The 18,898-nt window shown below is 33.9% G+C and overlaps 1 protein-coding gene across 2 annotated transcripts; it reads left to right on the forward strand.

Moving 5' to 3' along the window:
• Positions 1-484: 484 nt before the first annotated feature.
• Positions 485-15,644, forward strand: LOC18432264 (Nop53 protein). Of its 2 annotated transcripts, XM_011624337.3 has the most exons (12): positions 485-732; positions 2,439-2,611; positions 3,258-3,306; positions 3,392-3,414; positions 6,371-6,451; positions 6,546-6,656; positions 10,827-10,918; positions 12,895-13,014; positions 13,408-13,530; positions 14,487-14,553; positions 14,678-14,757; positions 15,341-15,644. In XM_011624337.3, exons 1-12 carry the CDS (start codon positions 564-566, stop codon positions 15,345-15,347), a joined length of 1,095 nt encoding a protein of 364 aa, XP_011622639.1. In that variant the 5' UTR covers positions 485-563; the 3' UTR covers positions 15,348-15,644. The 2 variants fall into 2 exon arrangements, with proteins under 2 accessions (XP_011622639.1, XP_088731212.1); XM_088875086.1 differs by lacking the exon at positions 15,341-15,644 and having other exon boundaries at positions 14,678-14,797.
• Positions 15,645-18,898: the final 3,254 nt, after the last annotated feature.

An 18,898-nucleotide genomic window follows, 5' to 3' on the forward strand; every position in this document is an offset into this window, starting at 1 on the left:
GAGTTGAATTTTAAAGTATATATTTTATTATAATTTAAAGAAATTCATGCGCATACCCCTCAAATTTTCATTTGAAAAAGTTTCACTTAAATTTATTTTTTAAATTTCATATCTTATCTTCAATTTTTCCTTTAGACCAGATTACTTTGGACCTTGACCGTGTAAAGTTTCGATATGGGACCTTCGAAATATTTCTAGATCGAGTTTTACACAAGTGAGTAAATGGACAGTCAACTCCCCTGCTAGAGCATGAATTGTTTTTGGCAAAAGAGTAATAAGGTAACGACGCGCCCTTAAATAGCTAAACAAACATGCAAAAGCGTTTATTTGGTACTCCTCAATCCAATGATCAGAGGAGTATATGTGCTAATTCGTGAATGATAGGACTGTCTAAATAGGAAGAGAGAAAAAAAAAACATAGGCTAAAGAGAGAGGAAGGGAAAATAATAGGGGTTTATAAGCCTAGACAGATATCACAGGCTTCGTCTTCTCTCCATTTCAGTTCGGGTACTCCTTTTTACAGTGAGAGAGGAAAAGAGAGGGGGAGAGAGAGAGAGAGAGAGATGGGGAAGAAGGCAAAGAGCTCTAGAAAGGGGAAGAAGGAATGGCGGAGCAATATTAGCAGCGCAGACGTTGATGAGTACTTTGAGAAGGCAACAAAGGATGCACTCAGTGGAGGCTCCCTCACCCATCTCCCTGACCAATCCCTTTTCTTCATCGACAAAGACAAAGGTACAAAAAAACCCTAATTTTCTCTCTCTAGAACACTTTTTTCTCTCTCTCTTCCCTTTTCTCTCTGAATCCTGTCCTTTTTTTTTTTTTAACCCTCCTGTAGACATGAATTTAAGTATCTTTTTTAAGACGATTTTCACTTTTTATCCTCTATTTGGATCGATCTCTATTTTCTGAATTAGATTTTGATTCTTTTTTAGTAATTAAATGTTGCCATTTTTATTTGCCTTGTACTTGTTTTTGCTGGGTACGGTTTGCCTTTTCGCTAACCGGTAGAATTTATCTATTTAATTTTTTTTCATTTATGAACTATTATTGCTTGACCTGTTTCTCATCAAATTGATTCATAAGATAAGCTGGTGATGTGTATCCAAAGCCATCGAAAGCGATTTCTTATTACTTATTTGGCGTATTATAATTTTCATTTCTTTTAGTGTAACTGTTAGAGGCTTTGCTTTTCAGTTTTTTATTTTTTATTTTTTCTGGATAATTTTTCATAAGTTCCCTGAAATTTCTGGTCTTAAATTTTTTCCTAAAGCTTAGACTTTTTTTTTAAAAGTCTTTCACAATATCTTTTTTCCCCTCTGGTACTCCTTTGAGTTAATCTCTAGGATTGTGCCACTTCTTGTTGACTTTGAACTGTTTTTATTCTTATATTTTGTATTTAAGATAGCTAACAATTTCAAAAAATTGTTTGCGTCAAGGAATAGGTAAATACAATCATAGTGCATAATAACATTGGCAAGAGAAAGATGAATAAAATAGAATGAACAAAATATAAGTTGGGAAGTAGGGATAAGTTTTCCCAGTTGAGAGAAGAGACTTATATATTTATTTTTTGACAGGTAATTCAGAGGAGAATGAAAGGCAAACCAAAATAATTTTCATGATCATAGGAACTCTGTGGTTGTGGTATAGTGGTGATGGAGAAAGAGTGGAACCCATCATCCAAAGAGCTCGCTGGATATCAGGGCATATTTTGGTTATTGATGTGTTTATCTGAGTCTCAAGCAAATCCATCTATGTGTTTCTGAAAATCCTAATGTTCCTTTCCCTTGTATTCATTGGAAACTGGCTAGGAGAGAGCACATGCTCTATAGTTAGCAAGCCTTATTCAGGCAGCCTTTCATGGGACCAGTGACTTGTGAGGTTCTCCAATGATCTAGGAATGATGAAAGAAACTTCAAACATTCTCCGAAAGTATTTCCATATTTTTAATATCAATGGACATCATATAGATGGTTGTAAGACCAGCTCCCTATATGATGTCCATTGATATTCCATGCTTTGTGGGACGGAATGTTGTGGGCCATACATATCAATGGACATCGTATATCGATTGACATCGTATAGTTGTGGGCCATAGTATTCTATGCTTTCCGGGAAAAGAAGCATGTATGGTTTACATTGTGAAAGATCTAGTATCTTAATGCATTTTATTTCTCCTTTACCTTTTTAAATTAGGAATTATTGCATTACTTTACAGCAGCTGTTAAAATTTTGTTATCTTTTCTACTCCTTCTACTTTTGTTTTATACGACTTATGATTCTATTCAGTCTTTGGTCCTCTTCCCCCTTTTGTCTCCTATAATTTTGTTTGAATTTACTTTTCCTTATTAATCATATTTCCCACGAGTTTTTGCCCTTTTTTAAATTGTTTTTTGTCCTTTCTCTCACTCTGCATTGATAATTGAAATGTGCCCTAGATTTCTCAATCAAGCGTAAAATTGAGAAGCACAGAGAGAAGGTCCTCCGATGTGACAGTATCTTACAGAGGAGCACCCTTGTGCAGAAAGTGCCGTCATCCAAGAGGAAGCCAAAAAAGTCGAAGGCCAAGGTTCTACCCAAGGAGAAGCTCAACACCATTAAAACAACTGAGGTGACTTTTTTTAAATTTCATTTCATTCAGGTCTTAATTTAAAACTCATGTACAACATTGATAAAGCCATGACAGGATTGGTTCTTCTATATGTAATGTGTATACTTCTAGTCATGATTATTTATGGATGGGGTATTTTTCCACACTTTTGTTTGCCACATCTTGGTATGCATTTTATATTAACCCAAAAAAAAAAGAGGAAACATTGTAAGGTTGAGTCAACTTCTAGTATGTATGATGTATTAATATAACGGTTGTGGGAAGTGCAATTAACCAAAATTTGAAGGTTAGCCCTATTAAAATCCGTGACACCTTTGAGAATGTGAAGAAAATTACCTTTTTTGTTGCTTTTAGAGGAAAATGTTTATACTAGTGAATGGTGAGAGAACTTAGAAATGTGTATTATACATCTCATGTCTGCACATGAGTTGTTTCATATGCAATTTCTTAATATTAGCTGTTTGTAACCATAATTGCAAACATTTTGATATTGGAGTAAGTCACTGTTATATTTTGGTAGTTTTCAAATTTGTCATCTAATCATGTTACTGAATTGAAGCATGCTTCTTTCTTTATTTAAAATGCTAGCTGTTTTTATAATGTTGCTTTCGCTCATGTTTATTTTCTCTATGATCAATTTGAACAGGCTGACCAAGATTCAAATGCTACAGTGCTTGACATATGGGATAACAAAGGTTCGGGAATACTAACCTTTTTTTATATTTCTGGTCAATTGAGTTGATGGACCTATTATTGAATGTTTTTTCCATGTACGTGCAGAAGGGGATACAAAGGCGAAAAAGGTGAAGAGCTTCAAAATTTACAACAAATTCTTTTCTATGATAGATATATAGAAAAAGCTCATGTCAGCCCATGGGCTGATGGAACAGTGTAAGCCCAACGGGCCAGATTGAATCTGGGCCGATCCAATAATCACAGTTGTATTTCATAATTGAATTTTAATTTTTTTTCTACAAATCCAAATCACTTGAAATTTGGAGCATCTATTCTTCGAAAATATTGGAATTGAATAAAAATATCAAAAAAATAATTCGCATAAAATAAGTTGACCAAAATAACCTTGAAAGTTTTCAGGGTATTTTGGTCAATTTATTTTATGTGAATTATTTTTTAATATTTTTATTAGGTGCGCCTTGAAGAGAAGAGTTGATGCTCCAAATTTCATATTATTTGGATTTATATAAAAAATATTAAAATTATACTCCCGAAATACATCCTTAACCGTCAGATCAGCTCAGATTTATGCTGGGCCGTTGGGTTTATACTATTCCATCAGCTAGTGGGCTGACTTTAGCAACTTCCATATATATATATATATATGAGCAATGATCCAATGCAACGGTTGTATCATTGTATAATGCAACGACACTTCTAGAAAACCATGTTTGTGGTATTTATATGACCCCAATTTTTGCACACACACTCTCTTCATCTCAATAATGCATCCCCCAAAAAAAAAGTTCAATTTGAACCTTAGATATAGTTAAATTGAGTCCCATCCAAAAACGAATTTAGACCATTCATTTTGTGAATTTCAAGATCTTAGCCTTTATAAACTCAAAATCATTTTTATTTTTATTTTTTAACATTGTTCATCTACTGATAATAAAGCCATCCAAAAAAATTGAAAATAAAAAAATTCTGTTAGGGCTTAGATCTAAGCATCTCACCAAAATGAACGGCCTATGTTAATTGGGCTAAAACAATACTTTCTAGGTTGTGTTTTCACTTTTTTCTTTTTTGTGATTGTTCATTAGAATGAAAAGAGTGTATATTTCAAAATTTGGATCAAACAAATGGCCATATAAGATGGTTTTTTAAGGTCGTTGCATCATATTACTATATGACGGTTGCATGAAATTGAGATGATCTATTAAAGGATTTTTCAGTATCAAAACAACATTCTCCAATGGATTTTTTAAGTGCATCTATAATTCTACATTTTAAGGTCGCAACCTTATATAATCATTGCAACATATTATCTAGACCATCCATTTTGAAGATTTCCATATGTTTATAGATCTACTTGATTTTCACCATTTTTGAAGTTCAAAATTTTAGAGATTTTTAGATAATCCTAAGAATTTTTTACATCAAAATTGCATGTTATGATAAAATTTGAAGGTGCGTCTTAATTGGATTGTTTAAGGTTGCAACCTTATAGAAACCACACCTATATATATATATATATATATATATATATATATATATATATATATATATAGGGAAATGTTAGCAGCTACATACGAGCCCAACGTGAATCTGGGCCGATCTGACGGACACGACCTCATTTCATATTTGAATTTTAATTTTTTTTCTACAAATCCAAATCACATGAAATTTTAGAAGTCTATTTTTCTCATCAAGGCGCACCTAATAAAAATATTTAAAAATAATTTGCAAGGTATAAATTGACCAAAATACCCCTGAAAAGTTTTGGGGCTATTTTGATCAATTTATTTCTCACGAAATATATTTTTGATATTTTTATTGGATTTTCCTAATTTTAAAGAACACGCGTCCCAAAATTTCAAGTGATTTGGATTTATAGAAAAAAATTAAAATTCAAATACGAAATGCAATTGTGATCATTAGATCGGCCCAGATTCAATCTGGGCCGTTGGGCTCATAAGTAGCTATAGGCCCACTGGCCTACGCTAGCCTTTCCCATATATATATATATATATATATATATATATGAGAAAACTGTCAATAGGTTGTCACCTGTGATGAACACTAATTTTTGTTATGCTTCTAGTCGTCAGATCTTTACAGACTTAAAGGGTTTATGTTACTATGTGAGTTAGATCGTCAGTTCGAGATGATTGAGTGTGCCTTATATATATGAGGATTTACGGAAAAAACTAGAACAAATATTTTATCAAAACTTCAAATGACCAAAATCCCCCTGGACTATGTCAGGGTGTTTTTTTTGTCATTTTACATTTTTTGAAATATATCTTTCATATTTTTTGCTAGTGTGTGATGTTGTCAAGTAGATACTCTTAAAATTTCTGCTTAATCTTATTTGCAGAAAAACGATTAAGATTCAAATAGTAATATGCATTCTCAACCCTCAGGTTAGGATCTGATGGTTGGAAGCATAACCGAAATTGCTATTTGTTTAGGTGCCAACACATTGGTAGATTTTTCCCTACACACCCACACACACACACACATACACATAAATGTAGAGTTTGCATTTACTTAGAAACCCCCTAAAAGTACAAGTGCTAATGTTAGAATGGGTTGTGATGGGTGTTTTCTTCTAAAAAGATATTGTCTTTTTGGTTAAAAATTGCTTTCTATTGGTGGTTTAACCATTAATTGTACATTCAAAATTTCCACATTACAATGGAATTTCAAAAGGAAATATCCTTGAACTTTATTAGTGCAGAATGCCCTTGGTCTCTAGTGAAAACTTCAAATATGGCCCTTTCAAGATGATAAAATTACCCCTCATGGAGGCTAATCTCTAAAAGTAATTTTTTAGTAAAGGAAACGATACATTTAGAGCCACCCTTCACAATCCATTCTCATATTAACTTTTGTATTTTAAAAGGTCTTTAGGTTGTTTCAATAAAAGATAGGGTTGGTTGCTAAGGATAGATTATCCGAGGATATTTGGAAAGGCAATTCTACACGTTAAATAAATTTGATGAACTTTGAGAAATTCTTGATGAGATGGATACCGTTAAGTATATTAAGACTCACTATATTCTGATTATGTCCTTTTAGAAGTCAAAGAGATCTGTTATTCCAGCAGTGGAGATAGAGCCACCAGGTTGCTCTTTCAATCCATCTACTGATGACCACCAGGTATGTGGCATTGACTGTGATGATCTTTCAAGTTATAAGTAAAGCAAATATGAGTTATATGTCACATTCATGCTTTGCTTTATTGCCAAACTAGGATTCTCTGGCTGTTGCTGTTGCTGATGAAATGCAAAAAGTGTACCGAGCTGAATTGGGTCCTCAACCTGTTCCTCGAAGGGTTCATGGGACCAAAATAGATGAAGAAGATGTAAGTATTTTATGTTTCGGTCATGTATGCTTCTCTTATTTTTTTCTATATCCTTTTCCTGACTTGGATAGAGTTATTTTAAGTCAAGAAACTAATTCTCAGACTTCTTACGATCTGCATTATTCACAAGGTCTTGTTAGTTTATCCTGACTATACCAATAAATAATTCGAATAATATATTTGTAATACACTGATTTCATGGTACTGTCAAAATATTGTATGACTTTCAAGTACCTTTGCATTATTGAAATGGTGTAAATATGCTCATCATGATGTCCTCCATAAAGGATGCTTCATACTTCTTTCCTGATATAAGTTACGCACATGATCTTCCACATATATAATCTGTGATGATGTCGAAAGCATGTCATGGATCCTTATCCATTCTACCCACAGCTTAGCATATATAAAGATGGAAAGGTATGCAATAAAACCATTTACTTTAAGTACTAGGAGGTCAAATAAACCGAGGCCTTTAGATGTAAAATTTGATGGTTAGGAAAGTGCTGTTTGCTGGTTTAGAAGTCCAAAAAAGTTTTTTTCAAACTTTGTGGCAAGCCACTAGCCACCTGATTTCAGATCTGACCACTAGGAGTAATTGTGACCTTCTTGTACCAATATGTTCTTATTGTATACAATTACTATGAAGATTACCCCATTGAATATCTGAATGGCAAGGTAATTCCATGTTTAGTACGTTTTTACTTTGTTGTATATTACTTGTTAGGCTCAAGATTCAGACTACCCTGTGAACTAGTTGCATCTAATGTTTATATAATAGCTGGATCATGATTTTCTTACCTGGAAAGAGAGAATAATATGCCTGATAGGATGGAACTATCCTTGTACCGGTTCTTTGATTATTTAGGAAAGCACAACAGAAGCAAGTTTGAACAAAAATTGTCTAAGGGATGCCCATACATGTGGGAAGGAGTGCCATCCTTGGAGAAGGTCTTAACTTCCAGGCTTGGAGCTCTGCTTAATCAGGGATTGTGTTTCTACGGCCTTGAGTGTTTCTTTTGGTTGGTTTTGTTGTGTGTGTTTTTTTTGCAACCATTGTTTGAAGTATTCCAAAACTATTTTTTTGCTACCATTGTTTGAAGTATTCCAAAACTATTTTCTTGCTACCATTGTTTGAAGTATTCCAAAACTATTTTTTTGCTACCATTGTTTAAAGTATTCCAAAACTATTCACTGAGTTTCCTTGTCTTTGATTAGTATCAATTTTGCTTCTTTTTTTTACCACTTTCTGTCGATACCATTTTCTTCATTTTTCCATCCTTAGCCATCCCAGCCCATTCTGAAATTTCATCTCTCAATTTAACTTAAATCTGCCCACCTTTTAACCCCCTTCTATCTGTAATTTCTAACCCAAAATTTTCCCATTTCTCAGCCGTTTTGAAATTTCATTTTTCTAAAGAAAAAATCTGTCAATCCTTGAAAACACCGTCTCCCTCCATTGAGGAACCCTCCCAATGCATATCCATACCCCACCTTTTCTATCTTTCTCTCTAGCCCTTGTCTTTTGTGTTTGGTGTAATCAAAGATTTAAGAAGATCCTTTCCTCAGACCTCTGTAAGAAAACTCAACCCAGTCAACTCGGACTTGGTCAAGTTCATAGTTATCGGAATCTCTCCACCGACCTCTCGTTTCTGGTTCCCAAACCTAATTTCGCGTTTCCGTTAAGGAATCTCTATGGAAACCATTTTTCGGAACCAAGGAAACTCGATTCTTTAATTTTGGAATCTCGATTCGACACATCTTTAGATACCATTTTTCGAAACCAAGGAAACTCGATTCGTTAATTTCAGAATCTCGATTCAACACATCTTTAGAAACCATTTATCGGAACGAAGAAAACTCGATTCCTTAATTTCAGAATCTTGATCCAACACATCTTTAGAAACTTGAACCCATTAACTGTGGGTAGACGTTCCCAAATATATCGATTTTGGATTCCAGCAAGGATTAAATCTTGATTCCACGTCAATTGGAGTAGAAATCTTCCTTTGAATGCTTCTAGTGGTTGCAGGGTTTCATTATTTTACTTGTGCCACCTTGGATGGCCTTTACTTTTAATTTAAAATATAACTGGTAAATACAATACATACAATTAAAGTAAAACCATGGTGTAGACATAATCCTATTTTATCTTTATAATAATGAAGTCAAAATCACAATTTAAAAGTACTTGTCTTTTCTATATAATGATCGTAAGTTCAATACTCAACACAATCACTTTAAAATTTGGGAAACCTTTTAATATGAGACATCCAATATAGGTTCTAAAGCCAATATAGGTTCTAAAGTTGATGTGGCTCAAGATGTGCTTGTGGCTTCCTTCTCCATAAAAATGAAATCTCGATTCCTGGTAAGGGTCGTCAAACACATTCCATAGTCCATATTATTGTAAATCTCGATCTCAAACTGGCATGGATCTTTGATCCATATACTTTAGAAACTTGATTCCAAATATGTTAGAATCACGATTCGAAACAACAACATATCTCTGTTCCACATATGTCAAAAACTCGATTCCGTAGATATCGGAAACTCGATTCCGCATATTAGTAAATCTTGACTCTTGGAGTGTCGAATCCAGGGGGATGGGAATCTCGATTCCTGGGAGGATGGAATCTCGATTTCATATGTAGATGAAACTTGGATTTATTTCGATCGAAACACGATTCTCAAAAACTAGGAATCTCGTTCCCAATTATTCCTATTGTACGGACAACGATTCCTAGGACATGAATCTTCTAGCCGGCCCGATTCCAGTTCCTAAAACGATTCGGGTTCCTAGGCGTTTCCAACAACTCAAGTCGCTTGCTGAGCCCTGAACAAGGTACATAGGTATACCCTGTAGTTTACTCAGGTGAATATTTTAGAGTCCTGAATATGGTGAAACTCAGTCTGACTTAAGCAAGTATTCTCGAGACCCAAATACTATGAAACTTTGGCTGACTCACCTAAGTAATGCAGTACTCAAGTGAGTTGGTACAATACACGTCAACTTTTTTTTTTTTGGTTTTTGTTTTTTTGGGGTAGGGATCGCGGTGGGGGTCGAGTAAATTTGTTTTGTCACCCCCAAAAAAGTAAATGTTAGGATTTGAAAGATTTCAAATTCGGATTTACTATTTATCCAAATCCTCAAGAGCTCGGATTACCTATATCTGAACTCAAAACTCAAATCTAGTTTGCGGATTATGATTGGCATTCTAGGAGGAAGCCTTTTACAAGGGTTTGAGGCATCCATTCGCACCAAGAGTGAAGATCAAGGGATAGGCCTTGAAATTTTGGGTTTCAGTATTTTCATTTAATTGATATGTTTTCACTATATCAATTACATCTGATTTATAATTATTTTTGTATAAGCTTTTTTTTTTTTTATTTACATTTTCTGTTTTTGGTTATTCTTTTTCCCACCCTTTTTTCAAGGCAATAACATCAATTGTTTTTCGTATTCCATGTTTTATATACTCTTTTTTAATTTTCAATAGTGTTTTGGATATTTTTTGGGGATTTTGCAAATTTTGCTTTTTTGTCGCAAGAGGAAGGGAGGGAGGTGGCCTATAGTTTATAGAGTATGGCCTATAGTTTATAGAGTATGGTAGACAGTGCTTATTATTGTGGGGGTGGAGGTTCAGCCCTAACAGGATTGAGTTTGGCCAATGGGCAAAACTAAAAATGGCAATGGGCAAAACTAAAAACTATAAGCAGTGGGGTTGGGTACTGCTTTGTAATTGTAGCATAAACAGACGGTGATTTTGGAATAATGAAACAAAGTGGCATTTATGAAAGATTACGAAGATAGTAGAAATTATGGAGGCAAAACAGAAGATTTCTCGTTTATTTTTCTACTATTTTTTTCTGCCCTTGGGTTGGATGCTACTTGGTTCTGTCCACTTTTAGGGAAGAGAATAGGGCAGCGGCATACTTTTTAGGAGTTTTTATCAGTTCTCTAAAAATGCTTTATGAAGTGCTACAGTTGCTTAATGCATTTTTTTATATAATTGCTACTTTGTTCATCTTCTTAGTCTCTTAGAGATTGCCTAGTTGTGACAGATTTAGAAGCCTTGCATTCTAAGATTGATATGCTCATCAATTTATTGCCAAAAAAATTGCTTACTGACTGCTGCCTGATTACTCGTAGCAACTGTCTCTTTATAGATGTATTTTCTTGATGTGGATGATACGAATGACGAGGATTTGAAGAATGATGAGGATTTGGAAAATGATGATAATGTTGCACATGAGCACAGGTTTGCTTCATTTTTTTTTGGCTGCTCAATATTATTTGCCTATCAGCTTAGGAAAAGTATGCATGTTCCAACAGGCATATAGAAAAATGATAGTCCTTGGGGTCTTCACCATCCATTGAAATGATGAACGGTGATGAAAAGAGAGTGGGACCCTGTATGGGGGGGTGATGTCTTGATTTGGTGTGTTCTGGCCTCTCTCTATCACCATTTATCTATTCAATGGATGGCAGTGATCCCTACAGTTTAAAAAGAAAAATAGAAAGGAAAAAAGGATGGCTGATGACCAATGGGCTATGGTTTCTCATAGTCTATTAGAATGTAACACACTTCTACCATTCGACGTTTAAGGATGATAATTGATTTCTCCAGAATATGTAATAAGAGAGATATTTATAACCTAGTGACATAGACAGATGTGCTGTCTTTTATACACATCATTTGCATATCATGTTACCGGTATTGTTTTCTCCTGTATTTTGAAGTTTAAACATTTTATGGTGGTTCAAATTTTAGAGGAATTCTCAGTTATTACTTGGTTTCTTGTTGCTTTTTAATCTTAAGAATAAGAACATGATTCGATATTGTTTTATATGCTGCTTCTGATGTTGATATTTGTTGCATGTAAAATAACCAGAGTAATTATAGAAGATTTACAAAAGCTACGGAATGCTTCTTCTAGCAGCTTTTGCATTTCTGCAATATTTGTAGTCTTTCTCCAAAAAGGGGAGCAAATTCATGTTATTTTCATCTGCTTAAAACTTTATGTTCTTTTGCATAAAAATTTTCATTTATATGGTATTTTTTTTATAAGTAAATATGAAAACTTTTATACTTCTATTTAGCAATTTTGAAAATTCAAATCTGACAGGTTCCGATGATTATAAATGACAGATGACATTATTTACTAATAATGTATGTGCTCATTTGCAGAAATACAACGGGATAAAGCATATAGAAACTAAGCTCTGGTTGGGTTGAGCTAAGGAAACATTGTATTGGTTGGTTAAGTTGTGCTCTCCCTTTGTTGAACTTTACTAAATAAAGCTTTAAGATTTGAGCAGTCCCATTGAGCTAAGGTGACCATCTTCTAAATTTTTGAGTTTAGAGTGGTGTGTAGTTTTTGGGCATTAGGAAACAATTGGTAGGGCCTGGCCTTAGGTATCTAAGTTCGTAGTCTGCAAGTGCAGTTCACAAGAAATCCAGTGGTTTGGAGTGCCTAGGTGCATCAGCCTTTTACTATTTTTATTATAATACAGTTTTTACATTTTTTGTCCTCCATCAGTTTGGGACTTGAATTCTTTATCAGAATTTATGTTGTATTTTAATTCTGGTGTGATCCTTTATTACGGGCTGCTTTTGTTGTTCTTTTTTTTTTGTGGATAGGTTTTATCCCGTCATCTACATCTTAGCAACTATTTACACCAGTCAGAATATTTTTCCTCCTCAATGTCTCTTGGGTCCAAGTAAAATTTTCCATTAGACAGTCCTGCCTAGATAGTTGAGCATGCTCTTTAATCACTTATTTGGGGATGCTCTGTTAATTTGGGAAATCGCTTGATGGTTGTGACATTTAGGATTTCGTTAGGGAATTGGCAGGGTAGATGTGTCAAATGGCATCTTATATTGCTCTGTGAAGGGTCTGATGTTATTGGACGATGATGGGAGAAGTAACAAGGGTTGCTTGTTTAATGCCAAGCTGAGTAGTAACTTTGCATTGTAGTGATATCTGGGTTTTGAACTTGTTGCAAGATTAACTGGCTTGTGATCTAAACATGATTTGTCTTTTTCTTGCTATTTTCCCAATAAAGTTGAGTACAATTCGCTCTGTAAGAGACTTCTTACTCTTCTCATACTTGCAAAGGTGCATGTTATATGGTACCATCTTATTGGTTGGGAACATATTTCTTTCAGCATTTCTGTTGTTTTTGAATTTCTTTTCCAAGCCTCTTTGTTAATGCATCTTTTCTTTTAACCAGGCCTTTAAAAAACAAAAGGCTGACACAGGTAGAGCTAAATCGAAGGGCTAGGCGAAAGGAGCAGCTGAAGGCTGAATCAGAAGCCAAAAAACAGGAGAACATCTCAAAGGAGATTGACTGGTAATGTCAGTGTGCTTCCTATTATTAGAGTTCCAATCTATATCTGGTAATTGGTTTTCTGATAATTGACATCTATGAAACTTTGAAAAAGTATAGTATATTTCATGGACTGTGTGGAAAACTGTATTCTATATTGGGATGTCCAATTTTATTGACATGTCTGTGATAGGACAGTCGTACCCACCAGATTAGAACACGGCCTCAATGGTTTGGCTCCCACTCTATCTCCATTACCATCCATCCTGTCAATGGGTGGTGATGACACAATGGACTGTGGTTTCTCTGCAGCCCACTGAGTTATATCATGGTTCTAATAATAAGCCCTCTTGTACATGAGTTAATAAGAGCATGATTTTTTTACTTAATCCCAGCTTGGCGTTGTAATGGTGGCAGCTTACCTGATATAATTAAAGAAATCACCAAAGAGGATGAAGAAAAGCACAAGAGACTTGTTAGGCGTACAGTGGCTCGGCTAGAAAGACTTAGAAAAGCACCCCCACGCTTGGGGAAGCACAAGTAAACTATTCCATCCTTGTATTAAAATATGTTGTTTTTTCTCTTCCTGTAGGCAAATTTACATGCATTATATTCACCAGTTACATTCTGCATACTTTCTATTGGGTAAACTATAAAATATGCCACTGAATTCTGGAAATATTCCAATTTATTGTTGTTTATGGAGTGTTCCTAAAATAATCAGATGTGCTGTATGTGTTGACATGTAGGACTTTGAAATTTTATGCAGATGAAGTGAAGTTTGTGTGTGTGTGTGTGTGTGTGTGTGAGAGAGAGAGAGAGAGAGAGAGAGAGAGAGAGATCTTATGCTATGTGATTTGTGACTCTGGAACTCCTTTGGACCAGAAAACGAATTAGAGCAAATGAACAATGGAGAATAAATCAGTTGCATAACAATGTACTTCATACCTACCCAGTTAATCAGGAGAACATTGTTACCAACAAAAATAACTGGGTTTCTGTTCTTTTATCTTTGTCCTTTTCCTATGGGGTGTGGTTTCTATAAGGTTGCAACCTTAAACTATCCAATTAAGGCACACCTCTAAATTTTATCATAACATGTAATTTTAGTGTAAAAAATTCTTAGGATTATCTGAAAATCTAATTTCATATCTAGCTATAAAATTTTGAACTCATAAATGGTTAAAATCAAGTAGATCTATAAACATATGGAAATCTTGAAAATGGACAGTCTAGATAATGTGTTGCAAGATGGACTATTTCTGGGACTCAAAATCGTTTCTCTTTTTTTGTTTCATATTCATACATCTCGATGTCGAGATGATCAATTAGAGGGTTTTTCAACATTAAAACAATATTTTCTGATGGATTGTTGCGGTGCATCTTAAATTCTACATTTTAAGGTTGCAACCTTATATAAACTTTTTCCTTTCCTATGTGATACACTTTTTCCTTTCCTATGTGATGAATGATTGGGTCTCTCTTTGTTACTACAGATTTGAGCCAGAGCCAGTTCAGGTTCTTTTAACTGAAGAACTCACAGGATCAATTAGAACCTTGAAGGTTGAAATCTCCTCTTTCACTCCCTTTTTGGATTGGTGTTTTTAGTTATAGTTTACTGATGAGATTCAGAAGAATCTGCATGCCCATAACTACTCTGTTGTTTCTAAAACTTCATAATATTCAGGGATGTTGCACTCTTGCAAGGGACCGGTTTAAGAGCCTTGAAAAGCGAGGACTAGTGGTTCCTGGAGGCAAGCGCAAAAGGTACTTACCTCATAACCTATTTTGATTAATTCAAGGGAAATCACCTGTATAGCAGTAGCTTTTGAAAAAGTTGTATCCCAGCTTGCGTATTTGGTGCAGTTGTTTGCCTCCTCCCTCTCTCCCTCCATGTGTGTGTGTATTTGGTCGCATTGGGTGCGGGCTTCAGAGTCAAATCCAATGCAAAGGGCATGGGGTGATGTTCGTGTTCTCTCTCTCTCTCACACACACGTACACACACACAAAATCTTTTTTAAGGCACTTCCTGTAATTTCATCTTGCATTTTACTACTTGCCTTCAACCCTGTGAGAGAGAGAGAGACTAAATCTTTTTTTGGGCACTTCCTGTAATTTCATCTTGCATTTTACTACTTGCATTCAATCCTGTCAAACAATTTAAGCGCCAAATTGATATTCTCAGGAGTAACAAGGCATGTCAATTGTGTTTCCAGTACAACTCTGCAATTTCTTCTAAACTAGTAACCGAGTCTGTAATTCCTTTTGAAGCAATGCTGTGATGGTATTTACCTTTCTATTTTATTGAGCAAATGTGGTTAACTGCTTATTGCTTTGCAATTCTTGACAGACGTTAAATGCTGCTTCATTCATCAAAAAGTCTGTGATCGTGAGGCTGAGGTTTTCCGGGGACATCAATGTCATAGATCCATGTATTACTATCTTTATTATACCAAGAGGATGTAATTTAGTAATTTAGATAGGAAAATCTTTTCTATCGAAAGCGTGCAGGTTTGGTATTGAAATATTTAGGCCAATTTTGGTAATTTCTTGGCTGAGAAACACGAACAGTCATGGGATTATGGATGTTGTGTTTGATAAACATATTTCTTTCATTTTTATCTTGATATGGAATCTGATTTTTCTTGATTTTAGAGAGCATGTCTTTTGTATACAAATGAACCCCTTTGAACTTCGGAGAAAAACCCGGAAATGCCAAAATAGAGGCACTGCTAGATATAATTGCCACCATGCAAATTTAACACAGCAGTTGCAAATATGTGGTATATGGTTTATTAAGCAAAAAAATATGGCAACGGTTGAGTCCATCTAGAAATGTGTACCCTATTAAAAATCTATTTTTTGAGATTGTTTTTGGACCCATTTTTAAGGACAAATAATCTCCAATATGGAGATCATGAACATGAAAAAATAACTAAAGAAATTAAAAATAGGGAAAAGTTTACATAGAGGCGAGGCTCTAAACAATAAAATTTGAGCCCACCTCAAAAGTTTCATTATAAGAGGTTGTTTTGATGCTTAAAAATCAAGTTGATCATTTGGGCGTCAAGATGCATGGATGTCAAGATGCATGGATATGAGAAAAAATGGATTTCAAGTTTTGAAAATAGTGTTTATTTTTTAGTTGTCATTTTTTCACTTTTTATAAATTTGTTGGATTTAGCACTATTTTTGAAACTTTAAATTTTATAATTAAAAATAAAAATATATTTCAAGGCTATAACAAAGCCTTTCAGTATTGAAACTATATTTCTTGATACTATTTGAAGGTTGGTTTTAATTTGATTGTTTAGAGTTTCGGCTCTATACAAACTGTACTTTTACAAATCGGAAAAATTTTGCATAGGTTTTTAATTCTTCATGTTATTTCACGGTAGACTCTTTTTATTTCTTTCAAGCAGCATAAGGAAATTTTAAAGGATTTCACCGTATTCTTTCATATCATATTTTTATTTTTTATTGACTTTTTTACTATAAAAATTAGTTCCAACAATTTTTTTTATATTATTTTAATTCAATTTTTTTTTTAAATGGGTGGAAAGAGAAAAAGATGGTTAAAAAGTTTTTGGGTTGAAATGGTATAAAAAGATTTATTGGGAGCTAGTTTTTATAGTCAAAGGTTAATAAAAAAAGGATAAGAAATGAGGGGGTATGATGAAATCTTTAATGGTTTCCTAATACTGCTTAAGAGAAAAACGAAAAGAGTGTCTACAATGAAATAATATGAGAAATTAGAGATCTATATAAAATTTTTCCTTAAAAATAATAGTTTCATAAAAAAAACATCTGGACCGTTTGAACTGTTTTTGGATGGATTGCTCATTTGCATCCATCTTTAAAATGGCTGCTCTATACCTCGGGGGATGCAAATATAGAAATGCGCCTCCGAATTCATGAAACAATTTTCTTAGGAATATACGTATCTATTACAATGTTCAATCCCATACGGGTGGCATTCGGGGGGAACTTCAGCACGAGCGGGTATGCAGTCGGACGCTATGTCGTCGTCTTACCCTTCTTAGCTCTCTGACAGTTTTTTTAATGAAATTTGTTTAGACATTCTATTGTTGATGCAATAGGTCAAGAAATTGGTTTGAAAGGTTGCTCAACTGGTATTATTGATGGTTAGTAAGATATTTTTTGTATCCCTAAATCCGTATTGTAACACTGATCGGTATAGTAAGTTTAGTTTGCTATGCTTTTGGATGTAGCTCTTTTAGAATGAATCACGTAAATCTTTGTGTTCTTGTGGTGTGTGTTTTATGTTTTATTTCTAATGCTCATATTGCAATTTATACTTTGGCATATTTATATTCTTAGCTATTAAGTACATGATCTTGATAAGAACCAAATTTTGCGGTACTTATTTCCCCACTTAAGAGAATTTGTAAATCCTAACAAAAAAAAATTACATGTAAATTACGCGGAAGAACTTGTTTTTTTATAGTTTTTTATCATCAACGCGAACAAGCAAAAATTGGAAGGCAAGGTATGGCTAGGATGTCTCACGCCCCTTACAGTCTACCTAAAATGGGCCAACGACCCACCCCAGCAGTGTGTTGCTAACATCTGATGACTCGGGTGTTGCTCAAAGCACTGTAGGAAACATAAGTGCTTGAACTGTATACAAAACCTAATGAATAAAAATAACTAATCAGAAAAAGGATAAAAAAATTAGTTCACCACCCTGTGACTCGTCAATAGTGATAAGTTTCCAAGCTCGAGTGCTGTAGATCCAGTAAGTGAAAAAATTTCGATCAAGTAGAGTAAGTGTACAGAAATTTAGATCCTTTGTTATTAACACAACTGGATAGACAATTTGTTTGATACATGTTTATGAAGGCCCCCATAATACTTGTGTGATTATGAGAAGGAAAAAGTTTATATCTCAATATATAAGAAGGTAAAAGTTTATATAAGGTTGCTATCTCATATTGTGGAAGCAAAGTGCACCTCAAAATATTTAGTAGAAAAAGGTGTTTTGAAGTTAGAAAATGTTCTAATCAATCATCTAGACTTGAGATACATGGATATAAAGAAAAAAAGAATTTCAAGTACTAAAAATAGCGCATCTAGTATAAGTTATCTGGGACATCTATTTTCGAGTGTTTATAAATATGTACAATCTACACCATCATTAAAATTTACAATTTTTATAATTTGGGTTGAATATAAATTTTCAAGCGATCGTAAGGTTTAAAAACTACCTCCCCAGACAAAATGTAAACGTATGCCTTACTTCTAGAGTATAGAGAGGCAACCTTATGTCAACCTCACCCTTAGAAGAAACCAACCAGTTCAAAACATCACCATAGAAATATTTTAAGTGATTACAATATTTTGGCCAAAAAAAAGAAGTTTTCCCTTTTACCCACAAGTTCTCCTATAATGAATGATATGCTGGTGATTAAAATTAATAATCTCATAAGAAACAATTTTATAAAAAATTTTAAACAATCATAGTTTCCCATTTTATTTTAAATTTTTTTTAATGAATTTGTGATTAAAATTAATAATCTCATAGGAAACAATTTGATGAAAATTTTTAAACAATCGAAGTTTGCCCTTTTATTTTTAATTTTTTTAATGATTTTTTTTTTTTTAAACTTGTGGTAGGAGAAAAAGATGTGAAGAGCACATGTCAAGAGAGTGGTTCATTTTTTTTTTTAAAAAATTTAATTTTATCATAAATATAATTTTGGTGGCAAAAAATTATAATTTTTCTCTTCCTTTTCCAATGGTGGCAAAAAATTTTAGGGTGGTTCGAGAATCTATTTTCATCTCTAGTTATAAAATTTTAAACTTTAAATCCGGTTCAAATCAACTAGATCTATAAACACATGAAAATCTTAAAAATGGACGGTCCAGATAATGTGTTGCAAGATAC

Source organism: Amborella trichopoda, chromosome 8 (assembly GCF_054954075.1).
Source record: "Amborella trichopoda isolate Santa Cruz 75 chromosome 8, AtrichopodaSantaCruz75HAP2 v2.0, whole genome shotgun sequence".
Lineage (NCBI taxonomy): Eukaryota > Viridiplantae > Streptophyta > Magnoliopsida > Amborellales > Amborellaceae > Amborella > Amborella trichopoda.

Coding starts and splice junctions, on each gene's coding strand:
- LOC18432264 (XM_088875086.1), top strand. CDS start 564: ATGGGGAAGAAGGCAAAGAGCTCTAGAAAGGGGAAGAAGGAATGGCGG. Junction 2,612..3,257: donor ACACCATTAAAACAACTGAG/GTGACTTTTTTT, acceptor CAATTTGAACAG/GCTGACCAAGATTCAAATGC. Junction 10,919..12,894: donor AATGTTGCACATGAGCACAG/GTTTGCTTCATT, acceptor TCTTTTAACCAG/GCCTTTAAAAAACAAAAGGC.